The sequence below is a fragment of the Moschus berezovskii genome, chromosome 4 (genome assembly GCF_049115385.1).
Source record: "Moschus berezovskii isolate FMDL1 chromosome 4, NW_MosBer_1.0, whole genome shotgun sequence".
In the NCBI taxonomy this organism is placed as follows: domain Eukaryota; kingdom Metazoa; phylum Chordata; class Mammalia; order Artiodactyla; family Moschidae; genus Moschus; species Moschus berezovskii.
Window position 1 is genome coordinate 27,850,060 of NC_142463.1, and position 12,758 is coordinate 27,862,817.

At 38.8% G+C, this 12,758-nt stretch overlaps 1 protein-coding gene across 2 annotated transcripts in view; it reads left to right on the top strand.

Moving 5' to 3' along the window:
• The window catches only part of SCP2 (sterol carrier protein 2), a 106,032-nt gene that overhangs the window by 80,740 nt on the left and 12,534 nt on the right, over nucleotides 1–12,758 (top strand). For both annotated transcript variants that reach the window (XM_055401648.2, XM_055401647.2), the window contains exon 13: nucleotides 6,844–6,937. In XM_055401648.2, coding sequence (XP_055257623.2) covers nucleotides 6,844–6,937 — 94 coding nt within the window. The remainder of the gene's footprint in view (nucleotides 1–6,843; nucleotides 6,938–12,758) is intronic.

Genomic DNA, 12,758 nt, shown 5'->3' on the forward strand with positions numbered 1-12,758 from the left:
GAAGCCTGAGCTAGCTGGGAACATTTTTAACAGCTTTATTGGGACGTAGTTCACATGGCACAAATTCACCATCTTAGGTGTCCATTCAGTGGTTTTCCACAATTAGCTTTAGGACATTTTTAATACCCCAGAGAAGGGGAACCACGTACCCAGCAGTAGTCATTCCCCATCCTCACTTTTTGCAGGCTCTGGCAACCACTAGTCTAGTTTCTGTCTCTTAAGGTTTTGCCTATTCTGGACATTTTATAGAAATGAAATCATAAAATACGTGGCCTTTTGTGATTGCTGCTTTCCTTTAGCATAATGGTTCAGGGTTCATCCATGTTATAAAAAGGAAGGTAGTACTTCATTCCTTTTAATGGCTGAATAATATTCCTTTATAAGGGTTCTGCTTTCTTCACATTCTCTTTGACACTTGTTATTGCTTGTTTTTTTATTTTAGCTATCCTAGTGGGTATGACGTCATATCTCGTTGTTTTGTTGAGTATCTTGCCATGTGCTCATTGGCCATTTGTATATCTTAGGAGAAAATACCTATTCAGATCTTTTGGCTGTTTAAAAATTGGGTTGTCTTTTTGTTTGAGTTGTAATAGTTCTTTAACAACCACCTTTTGAGGGCCTGATAGGAGCACTGAGGCTAAAATAGGTGTTTTGTCTGCACGTCTTTGTTTAATCCTCATTAAAGGCGCACATGGTAAGTTTTGTACCTTGTTTATAGGTGAAAAAATTGATGGTCAGAGTTAAAATAATTTATCTAAAGAGTCTTTAGTGGTAGCAGTCAAGACTCTAACCTTCATCTATCTGAGTACAGAGTTCCTGGTTTTTGGCTATTCTGAGCTACTGATCTTTGACGTTGAAACACTGCCTGTGTTCCAGACCTTAGAATGAAAATTTCAGGAAGCATAAAAGGAATCCATACACTAAATAGTTAACCCTCAAAATCCTCTTCCAACTTTCTAATCCTTATCTATCTAGGTTCAAAGTTCCTGTTTTGTTGGCTACTATGTGCTGATCTTTGACATTGTTGAAACATGCCTGTGTTCTAGGCCTTAGAATAAAAATTTCAGGAAGCATAGAAGGAATTCATATACTAAACAGTCTTCAGAATCCCTTCTAACATTTTATGTACTAGATTTCTTCCAGAAAACTTATGTATAAACCGAGTAAAAAAATATAGTCAGACTTCAGTTTCTACTAAAAAAACTTTGAATATTAAGACATCATGAGGAGCATGCTTTTGTAAGATGAGTAATCTCTTTTCTGAGTTTGTGTAAGTTCAGCTTCCCTAAAGCAGGGCACATATCAAATAAATTGTAAGATATGAAGAATTTTCAGAAAACATTGTTATAACTTTATTATTAATTTTTTTCCTAATCTGGATGAAAAGTTGCTTAATCATTATTAGCTTGATGAGCTTTCAACACAAGATAATTATCTGTGACTTGTTGGAACTAGTCTGGACTCTGTCCCAATGAAGTGTCAAGATACTTTGTATATACACTGAAAAGTGTTCATTATTATTTTATCACATACAATTAGGAAGAACTGGCAAGCTTGCAGAAGGGCACAGTGATGATTATGAATAAAGGCTGAAAAATTAGACTGTTAATGAAATGAAATTGGCTTGTGGAGGATTTTAAACCACTCATTCAGACTTTTGACTGAGAAGATGGTGTACCATAGATAACTCTATTCTCAATGGAACAGGAAAAAATTAGAATTTAGCTAAGGGAAAATTCAGTGTAATTCAGTTCTATTCAGTCATGATTTACTGAATACCTATTGTGTGCCAAGAATTGGAGATATAAATAAGATTTTTTTTTTAAAGCCGTGGTATCTGATTCTTGAGAAGCTGACTTTTAGAAGGGTTTCATAGAAAGAGAGTTTCCTGGCCTGGATCTTGAAGGGTAAATTGGAGTTTGCTAAGACAGGGGTATTCCAGATACAGGGAGTGGCAAGGGCAAATGGATGGAAATATGAAGTAGCCTAGGGCTTCCCAGGTGGTGCCAGTGATAAAGAACCCCCCTGCCAATGCAAGAGATACAAGAGACAAAGGTTCTATCCCTGGGTCTGGAAGGTCCTCCTGGAGGAGGGCACGGCAACCCACTCCAGTATATATGCCTGGAGAATCCCATGGACAGAGGAGACTGGCAGGCTACAGTCCATAGGGTCGCAAAGTTGGACATGACGGAAGCGACTTCTCACGCATGCAGGCATGCATGAGGTAGCCTGCCAGGGTCTGAGAGCTGTGTGCATTTCAGCTTTGGCAAGAGCTACCTCCACTCCTCATTGTGATGTTAATATGACTCCTCTGGTAGGTTCACTTTTCAACCTCTTAGAGTTTCCAAGGGCTTCCCAGGTGGTGCAGTGGTAAAGAATCCACCTACCAATGCAGGAGACACAGGAGTCTCGGGTTCAATCACTGGATCAGGAAGATCCCCTGAGGAAGGGAATGGCAACCCACTCCAGTATTCTTGCCTGGAAAATCCGATGGACAGAGGAGCTAGGTGGGCTACAGTCCATGGGGTTGCAAAGAGTCGGACATGACTGAGCACACACACACAGGTTTTCCAAAACCATCTTTGACTTTCCTTCTTAGCTGGTTACTTTTCCTTGTACCTTGTTGAAAAAACAGAAGCTGTTAGAACCAAACTCATCATCCATCCCAAGGCTTACTGACCTATCTAGAATTCAGTTCAGTTCAGTTGCTCAGTTGAGTTCTACTCTCTGCTACCTCATGGACTGGATGTAGCTTGCCAGGCTTCCCTGTCCATCACCAACTCCCGGAGCTTGCTCAGACTCCTGTCCATTGAGTTGGTGATGCCATTCAACCATCGTATCCTCTGTTGTCCCCTTCTCCTCCTGCCTTCAGTCTTTCCCAGCATCAGGGTCTCTTCAAATGAGTCAGTTCTTCGAGTCAGGTGGTCAAAGTATTGGAGCTTCAGCATCAGTCCTTCCAATGAATATTCGGGACTGATTTCCTTTGCAATTGACTGGTTGGATCTCTTTGCAGTCCAAGAGACTCTCAAGAGTCTTCTCCAACACCACAGTTCAAAAGTGTCAATTCTTCAGCACTCAGCTTTCTTTATAGTCCAACTCTCACATCCATACATGACTACTGGAAAAGCCATAGCTTTGACTAGATGGAGCTTTGTCAGCAAAGTAATGTCTCTGCTTTTCAATATGCTATCTAGATTGGTCATAGTTTTTCTCCCAAGGAGCAAGCGTCTTTTAATTTCATGGCTACAGTCACCATCTGCAGTGATTTTGGAGCCCAAGAAAATAAAGTCTCTCACTGTTTCCATTGTTTCCCCATCTATTTGCCGTGAAGTGATGGGACCGAATGCCATGGTTTTTGTTTTTTGAATGTTGCCTTTTAAGCCAGCTTTTTCACTCTCCTCTTTCACTTTCATCAAGAGGCTCTTTAGTTCTTCTCCACTTTCTGACATCTTGATTCCAGCTTGTGCTTCATCCAGCCTGGCATTTCACATGATGTACTTTGCATGTAAGTTAAATAAGCAGGGTGACAATATACAGCCTTGATGTACTCCTTTCCTAATTTGCAACCAGTCTAGTGTTCCATGTCTGGTCTAACTGTTGCTTCTTGGCCTGCATATCTAGAATTACACCCATCTAATCTCTTCTGTGAGTCTCATTTTTCACAGGCCACCAGATCTCAACCCTCTTCACCTTCTCAAGACTTCTCTCCTCTTTTCCGCTGGTTCATCACTATCATCAGGCAAACATGCTGTGATATTTTCATCTAAAAAGCAAATCTTTCTTATGCCACCCTCCCCCTCCAGAGACCACTCCATTTCACTCTTCCCCTAAAAGTAATGTCTCAAAATAGCCACACTGTCTGTATTTCCCTCTCCTATTCACTCTTTAATATACTATTTTCTGACTTCTGCCTTCCAGCACTCACTTAAAATTGATTTTGTCAAAGTCACCCGAAAAATCATGTTGCCAATCCAGTGGGAGTTTGCCCTTTGACACAGTTTCCTCCTGCTTCCCTCCTCCGTCCCTCCGGAATTCTTTCTCACCTCTGTTATACCCTGCTCTTCTGGTTTTCCTCTTGCATCGCTGGCTGCTGCTTCCTCTTCGCTCCCAGTCTTGTAAATAATCAAGTCCTACTCTTTCTTCTTTCTCTGTAGTGCTCTTAAGCTGAGCTTGTTTGTTCACATGGATTTAAATACCTTCATTATGCTAATGATTACCCACTTTATCTCAGCCTAGATCTCTTCTGGCTCCAGACTCTCATACCCAACTGCCTTCTTGTCTCATATACTGACTGTGCTTGAGATGGAACTTTGATCCTCTTTATTCCCACTACATTCTTCCTTTTGTCAATAAATGGCACTACCATCCCCTCAGTTATTCAGGCCAAACCTTAAATCATCCTTGGTCTTTCCCCTCCCCCTTAGATCTCCCTCATTCCCAGCAGCAAGGCCTTTGAAAATCTATTTTGAATCCATTTCCTTCTCTTCATCTCCTCTGGCAGACTGCTTTCACTGTAGTCCAGACCACCGCCACTTCCTATCTGGATCACTTCAGCAGCCTCCTAACTCTCTCCCCACCTAAGTTCTTGCATCCCAGCCTGGCCACTGCACACTGTTGTAAGAATAATCACAGATCGAACTATTTCACTTTCCTGTTGAATCATTTCAGTGAGTTCCCAAATTCCCTGCTTTGGCCTGAATGGTCTGGTCCCTGCCCACTTCTCCCCCACTTGTACTGTACTCTAGTGACTGGTCCTGTTTTACTTTCTTTTAACATAGCAAACTCTTTTTCTCTTTCAGGATCTTTGCAGTTTCCTCATTGAATGGCTAGCTCTTTTTCTTTATCTTTTTGGGTCTTAGCTTAAATTCATTTGGTCAGAGACATCATTCCTTGACTGCTTTACCTAAAGTAGGTTTCTCTTTTTGTTTGCTTTCTAATATTTTCAGTTATTTTTGTGTGTTTATTTCTTTTTATCCTGGAAAAATATAAACTCAGTGAGGACTGGGTCTGGCTTGTTTGCCTTGATATTCCCAGTGCCTTGAACAAGGCTTGGCATGTGGCAAGCAGTCATTAAACGTGTATGAAATGATAGAAGGGAAGAGAAGGGAGAATTGGATGGGATGAGTGGGGAGAGAGAAAGAGATAGGGAAGGAGAGAGGATAGAGAAATGAGAGAAAGGCTTTTGCTTGCTGAGACGCTGCTACACTCTTGACTCCTTCAAGTATATATTTCTTGTGTTTACTGTCCCAGCCCAACCACAACCGGTATGCTTGTGTTATTTCAGAGGAGTTAAAATCCTAAGGCGCCCTCATCTTCCACAGGTCTTTGAGTTTACTTCGGCATCTAACACTTGGGCCTCTGCTGCCTGTAATAGTTGTGGCTGTCATTTTTTACCATGGGCCAGGGTCTCTGCTCGGTACCTTCTGCACAGGATTCCATTTAATTCTGCAAAGTCATTGGCACTGACCACCTTCTTGCCTGCCTCCCCACAAGAGGTTGCACAGAGCTGAAGTAGCTTGCTCAGCATCATATGGCTACTGAATGGAGGAGCCTTGGGATACCAATCCAGCCCTTTGTACCTGTAGGGACCATGTTCCTTCTGCCATATCAGGTCATTTATCTGTAGTTTTTCCCTAAGTAACAAACAGCCAATAGGCAGATGTTGTTAAATTCATGTCTTATAGCTAATAAATAAATTTTGAGTCCAGCCTCTGCTTACTCCTCTTATACCCTGTTTAATCACCATCGTCTCTTGCCTTGGGGCCTGTAGCCTCTAAATTGGTCTCCCTGCCTCCCCACTTGCCTTCTTATAGTCCATTTTCCAGGTGCAGTCAGATTTATTTTTTTAGACATGTAAATTGGATTGGGCTACTCTCCAGGTCATACCCTGCAGTTCTCATGGTGCTTAAAATAAAACCCGCACTCTGAACTGTGACATGTAAAGCCCCTTGTTATCTTGCCCTGTGTGTTCCTGTGACCTTAGATCCTTCTCCTCTGCCCTGCTCCAGCCATGCTGGCCTTCTTATACTTCCTTTAACTGCCAAGCTAGTTTATGTATTCCATTCTTTACACTGAAAATGTAGAACTGACTTTCCTGCCTAAATCTTTACGTGGCGGGCTCATTTACAAAATTTAAGACCTAATTTAAATATCGCCTCCCCGGAGAAGGCAATGGCACCCCACTCTAGTACTCTTGCCTGGAAAATCCCATGGATGGAGGAGCCTGGTGGGCTGCAGTCCATAGGGTCGCTAGGGGTCGGACATGACTGAGCGACTTCACTTTCACACATTGGAGAAGGAAATGGCAACCCACTCCAGTGTTCTTGCCTGGAGAGTCCCAGGGATGGGGGAGCCTGGTGGGCTTCCGTCTGTGGGGTCACACAGAGTCGGACACGACTGAAGTGACTTAGCAGCAGAGAGGACTATCTGACTAGGCTTTCTAAAAGAAGCCACCTGACACACATAAATATACTTTCATTATATCCTCTTAACTTGCCTCATTTTCTTCATAGTAACTATATTCTTTATTTTTTGGCGTGTTCATTGTCCCCCCAACTGGCATAAAAGCTTCATGAGGATAGGTTCGTTGGTTTACCATTTTTTTCAGGACAGTGCCTACCACCTGGCGAGCAATCGTATTTGTTGAAAAATGAGAAGAAAAGGTTAATTGTTTTATTGGCCTAAAAACAATTTCCTTTGGGTGAAAGTCCCAACATCTCTGTTAGAGTTTTTGAAAATTACTACATTTATATAGCATTTACTATATAAATGTTGAAAAACCTAGTACCTAGTACCCATGTGACTCCATGGATTGAAATTGATTATTTTCCTCAATTCTTTTAGAACTCATCAAATTGAGGCTGCTCCAACCAGCTCTGAAGTTGATGGATTTAAGGCAAACCTTGTCTTTAAGGAGATTGAGAAGAGGCTTGAAGACGTAAGTACAATTTTTGTAAAATACTACCAGGAGGACCCTGGGCTAGTGGGAGCGGATACAGATTTCGGGTGTTTCCATAAAGTGGTATAAGTTGAAAATTTATATCATATTGTCAAGTATTGAGTGTATCTTAGATTTCTCAGTGTCCGTTATGGCTTCCTTGTAATTCTGGTAAAAGTGCATTCAGAGATATGTAAATCTCCAGATTTGAGTTTTATAAAGGGTTTAAAATCTGTTTTGATCTAATTTCCTTCTGGATTAAAAAGATCTTACTTAGAATCATTCAAAAGAATAATATTTAAAGGAGCCTTAAAAGCATCTAATATTAAAAGTCTTTTTAAAAAGAATTTTTTTGCGTTTGAGTTTTTCAGAGTTTTCAAATCTGTTTTTCTTGTTGTAAAAATGAGCTCATCAAGAGAATTATACAGAAACATACAAATAAGAAAAATTTAAAATCTCTGGAAATGCCATTACTGAGAGCTCCCTAAAGTATTAACAGTAGTTGTTATTCTTTCAGACATCTCTCTGTGTATATGAATATACAGTTTTACACAACTGGAATCGTACAGGACATGTTGAATTTTTAAATTTATTATATGTGGACCTATGTTTATGTGCAGTAATTAGTTCTTGATAGATAATAATCATACTAAAGCAACCTAATAGTAACTCTCCAAAAAGAGAGTTGTTCCCTTGGGTAAAATAGACATTTACTTCATTGTTTCATTAACGACATCTTGAAATTTCATAATTGATTTTAATTTTACACATCTATGAAACTGACCAGTGGGCTGAAATAAAAAGATTCAAAATATTTAAGGTGTGCAGTTCACTCATGTTAGAGGCACAGTGTGAAAACAAACATTGTGTATATCTTGAAACTCCCTTATTGTAACACATAGGATTTCTTAACATCTTAAGGTGATTGTGCTGTGGGTGTGATTGCACTGAATAGCTAATGTGACTGACATGTCTTGACAAAGTACCCTGCATTTCTAGAATTTTGATAATGATCATCAGTCTTCCTGAGGTAGAGAGGGCCAGGGTTGACCGTTTCCAGCAGGAAGGCATTGGTCCAGCAGCTTGCAGATCTATTCTGCCACCATCTTGCAAGGATACACCTGCATTGGTTACCTGTTGTTTTATAACCAGCTTCTTATTTCTTGATAGTATGTTGCTGCTACTGCTGCTGCTAAGTCACTTCAGTCGTGTCCGACTCTGTGTGACCCCCTAGACGGAAGCCCACCAGGCTCCCCTGTCCCCGGGATTTTCTAGGCAATAGTACTGGAGTGGCTTGCCATTGCCTTCTCCGTGATAGTATGTTACCTACCCATAAATATAAACCCTTACCATCAGTTTTAATGACCCCACAGTATATGTTTGATTATAAATATCATAATCTATTTAACTAGCCTCTTATTGATGATCGTCAGGTTGTATTTAAATCTTGCAAAAAATAAAGGTATAGTAAATTTCCTTTTGCATTCATATTTAGGTACTTAATGCCATGATACATATTGCCAGACTATCCACCAAAAAGAGGGTACTAATTTACAGACTCAATGATAGTTCATGAGATTTACTGTTTTTTCTTCACCCTATCTCCAGTGCTTTGTCGACTGGTTTTTTAAAAAACCTTTCCCAAGAGTAGAAAAGTATATCTGCTTATTGTTTTTGAAATTACTTTCATTACAAGTATCCACTAAAATGAAGTTGGACTTGCTAAGGCCTGAAAAAAAATTTTTTAATGACATCAATATTTGCCTGCAGAGTAGCCCATAGGATAGTTAACTTCTGCCAGGTTGTCCCATTTTTTAACATTATTCTGTCAATAAAAAAGTTTAGAGAGTATCTGATATGGCTGTATGTCAGCCATTGAATACTTCATTATTGGGATTAACAAAACAGTGGTGTTTTTATTTCACTGTATTCTTTTAACTTTGCACATGTTTTCCTCTTGCTCCCATTTTAATTCTTCCTTTGTAACCTCTCTTGTGTGGACCTTGTCCCCTTATTTTTTCTCTCCTTCTCACGATTGTCAGTTTTCTAAATGTTTGCCATGCCAGAAAATGAAAGTATTAGAATCTTTTCTCAATTCATGCGTTTCCTGCATTAGGAAAAAAGAAATCTGGCAAGAGATTTTATTTCCACTTTTGTCTTTGTTAGCAGTACCCTATTGCCCTTCTTTGAATTCTGTCTTAATTTTTTGTTCCTATTCAGTTTACCACAGGACCTATTCCTTGACCTTTTGCCACTCAAAAGGAATTACTTTTCTTCAAATAAGGAGACACTTAGAACTATTTGTGATCTCCAGTTTCGCAAAAGATGTGTAGTTTCTTTACCCTTTTAACTCTCTCCTTGTCCATTTCCTTACCCTCTCTCACTCCCTCTTCAATTGAAAATGTCTTACTGGCTAAAGGATTTGATTTTATAAGAGGATCAGTTGGTTCTCAAAAGTAACAGCAGATGCAAAGTTAATCTACATCTGTCTTAAGGAAGTGGGAGGAGTTTCTAAGTATTTCTAAACATTTAAACGTTTGCTGTGTTTTCCTGCTCTAACTTGGCATCTGCCATAACTATCCCTGAGGCATTGTGCAAGCAGATGTCGTCGATGCAGCTGTTTGTTCGTGGGCTGTTGGCTGCAGAGGAGGCCTGGCTCTTTGGGTGGCCCAGACAGCAGCATTACTAACCTACTTTTCTAGGTTACCTCCACAGAACCTTGAAGGATAAAAGATTTTAAGGAATGCGGAAAAGACTGCGCTTTCTTTTAATTTATGCATGGTGACAGAAACTACTTTTATAGGCTAAAGTTTGGAAGTATTGATGTAACTAACTTTGCCGTATGGTATGAGCAAATGGAAAGAGCATTGAATTTGAAGTTAAACCGACCTGAATTTGAGTTCTGGTTGTATTACTTACTTGTCATATGTCACCTCCCCTCAGGGAACATTAGAGTTTAGTGGCAAGACAGACATGGAAAAAATTTCCTAGGAAAAAAAAAAATAATGACTTTGACAAGAAACATGCATGTGGGTTAAGTGCAAAAGGCTATCAAAGTGTCCAGTAGAGACAGAAAAGCCTTTCCAGAGGAGTTAGCATGTGAACTGATTCTTGAATTGGTGAAATTGGGTAGGAATGGAGAATAGGAAGAGGTGAGTGAACTTGGACAGGGGGTAAGTAAGCGCACGGAAGCACATATGTTCATGGCATTCGAAATAGTCAGAAAAAGCCCTGAGGAGGATGAAAAGGGGCTGAAGGTAAGAGCATTACCTTCTGGTTACGAAGACTCTAGAATGATATATAAAGACAGGCTTTATCCTGTAGGCCGTGGGAGCCATCTAAATTCAAATCTGAAAGTGATATTTATGTTAGTGTTAGGTGGGTTTGTATTAGGTGGATTAGTTGGCAGCAGGATAGAGAATAGTCTAAAGGGTTCTTAACCTTTTAGAACCCTAGTTGTTATTTCTGCCTAATGAGCTAATATTAATACCTGTCCAGTTACTTACAGGGTTTTATGAAAATTAAATAATGTATATAAAAAGCACTAAAAAAAAAAAGCACTTGAAAACTTTCTAGCCGCCCAAAGATTGTTATTGTTGTTAATAATTTTTCCTAGAGTTAGCTTAAAATAATTTGAGATCTTTTAAGGGAACCAAAATAAGAGAATTTCTCTCCTTCACTTTAAAAAAATCTGACAGTCATTTTGATTTCTTGATTTAACTAGAAAATGTTGATAGTTGGTCTCAGGACACTCACATATGAGATTTGCCTCCATGGAGGTTGAAATAAGTAGGCCTAGACTCAATAATTTTAGAATAGCTTCTTTGGAATCCTAAGACCCATGGTTGATTCCAGATAGGTTCAGGTTTATTATCTGTGTACAGGAAAAAGATTGACACACCCACAAGGATGACTAAAATAAAAAAGACAAAAGTGCTGATAAGGATATGAAGAAATTGGAACCTTCATTTGTTGCTAGTAGGATGTAACATGATACAGCCACAGTTTGATAGTTCCTCAAAAAGTTACACATCACCTTATAACACAAATTTTAACTTCTAAATATAAACCTAAGAGGAATTAGAGCCTATCTATGTCTGTGTAAAAACTTGGACACAAATGTCCATAGCAGTATTACTGATAATAGTCAAAAAGGGGAAACAGCTGTCATTTGGTGAATGGCTAAACAGAATGTGCTGCCTGCATACAATGGCATGTTACTTGGTCATGAAAAAGAATTAATTTCTATTACATGCTCCAGCATGGATGAACCTTAAAAGCATTATGATAAATGAAAGAAGCCAGTCACAAAAGATCATATATTGTATAATTCTGTTTGTATGAAACATCCAGAATAAGCAAATTCACCAAGACAGAAGGTAGATAAGTCGTTGGCAGGGGTTGGTGGAAACAGAGAATGGTGAGGTAGAGGGTGACTGCTAATGGGTGTTGGCTTCTTCTGGGGGCAATGAGAATGTTTTACAGTTAGATACTGGTGTTGGTTGCACACTTCGAATATACTAAACTACCACTAAACTATATACTTTAATAGGATAAATTTTATGGTATATAAATTATATCTCAGTGAATTTGTTATAAAAAACAAGGCACAACAAAAAGAAAGAACTTAGGTCAGTATCTTTGCCTACATAGAAACAGAGGTGAGTATCTAGTAATAATTATTTGAGTATTTCAGGTAGTTAGCACAGTGCCTGAGCGTAGTAAACACTGAAATCTTTGTTAGAAGAACAAATACTATGTTCTTCTAACCAAAAGAAAGAATCTTGGATATAAATTATTGCAGGGATGTAAGGCTAAAAAAAAAAGGGGGAAGTAAAAACTTTTATATTTGTAATAATTCAGTAAAAATACAATGAAAAATGTATTACTAACAAGAGCAATGTAAAATAACTAAGAATAAACTTAGCAAGAAATGTACAAAAGCTTATGTGGGGGGAAATGACAGAATATTGCCAGGGGACATCAAAGAAAGCTTGAAGATATAACATATTCATGAATGGGAGGACTTAATATTTTAAGGTAGTTATTCTCCATCAAACAGATCCATGTATTTTATGTAACCCTGTTTAAACCCAATAGCATTTTGGGGCGAAAAGCTAGCTAAATGATTATAATGTACATCTAGAAGAAAAAAAGTTTTAAACAAATCCAAGAATAGTGAAGAATATTTGGAAGATTATGGAAATTTTGGGATTCCCTGTAGCTCAGATGATAAAGAATCCTCCTGCAACGCAGGAGACCTGGGTTTGATCCTTGGGTCAGGAAGATCCCTTGGAGAAGGAAATGGCAACCCACTCTAGTATTCTTGCCTGGAGAATCCCAGGGACAGAGGAGACTGGTGGGCTGCAGTCCTATGGGTTGCAAAGAATCAGACATGACTGAGTGACTAACATACACATACATTTAAATTTGCTATATTAAAGAGTAAAATAGATTTAAAAAGCTATAATACTGGCACAGAAATAGCAGACAGATCATAGAGTGAAATAATGGGAAAAAATATTAACATTTATTGAGCGGTTACTCTGTGTTTTGTGGGTATTTAAGTACTGTACAACTTTATGAGGATAGCTACTATTATTAACTCCATTTCACAGAAAAGAAAACAGATTGAAAGAGGTTTATTAACTTGCTCAGGGTTATATAAGTACATGGCAGAGCAAGAATTCAAACTTACGCTGTTTCAAATTCATTGTTATTAATTAGCAAAGTTGAATTCTTGAAGTTTAACTTTATATGAATGAGTTTATATAAAAATACTTAGATATAAGAATGTTATTTACAACGTTGTTTTAAGATC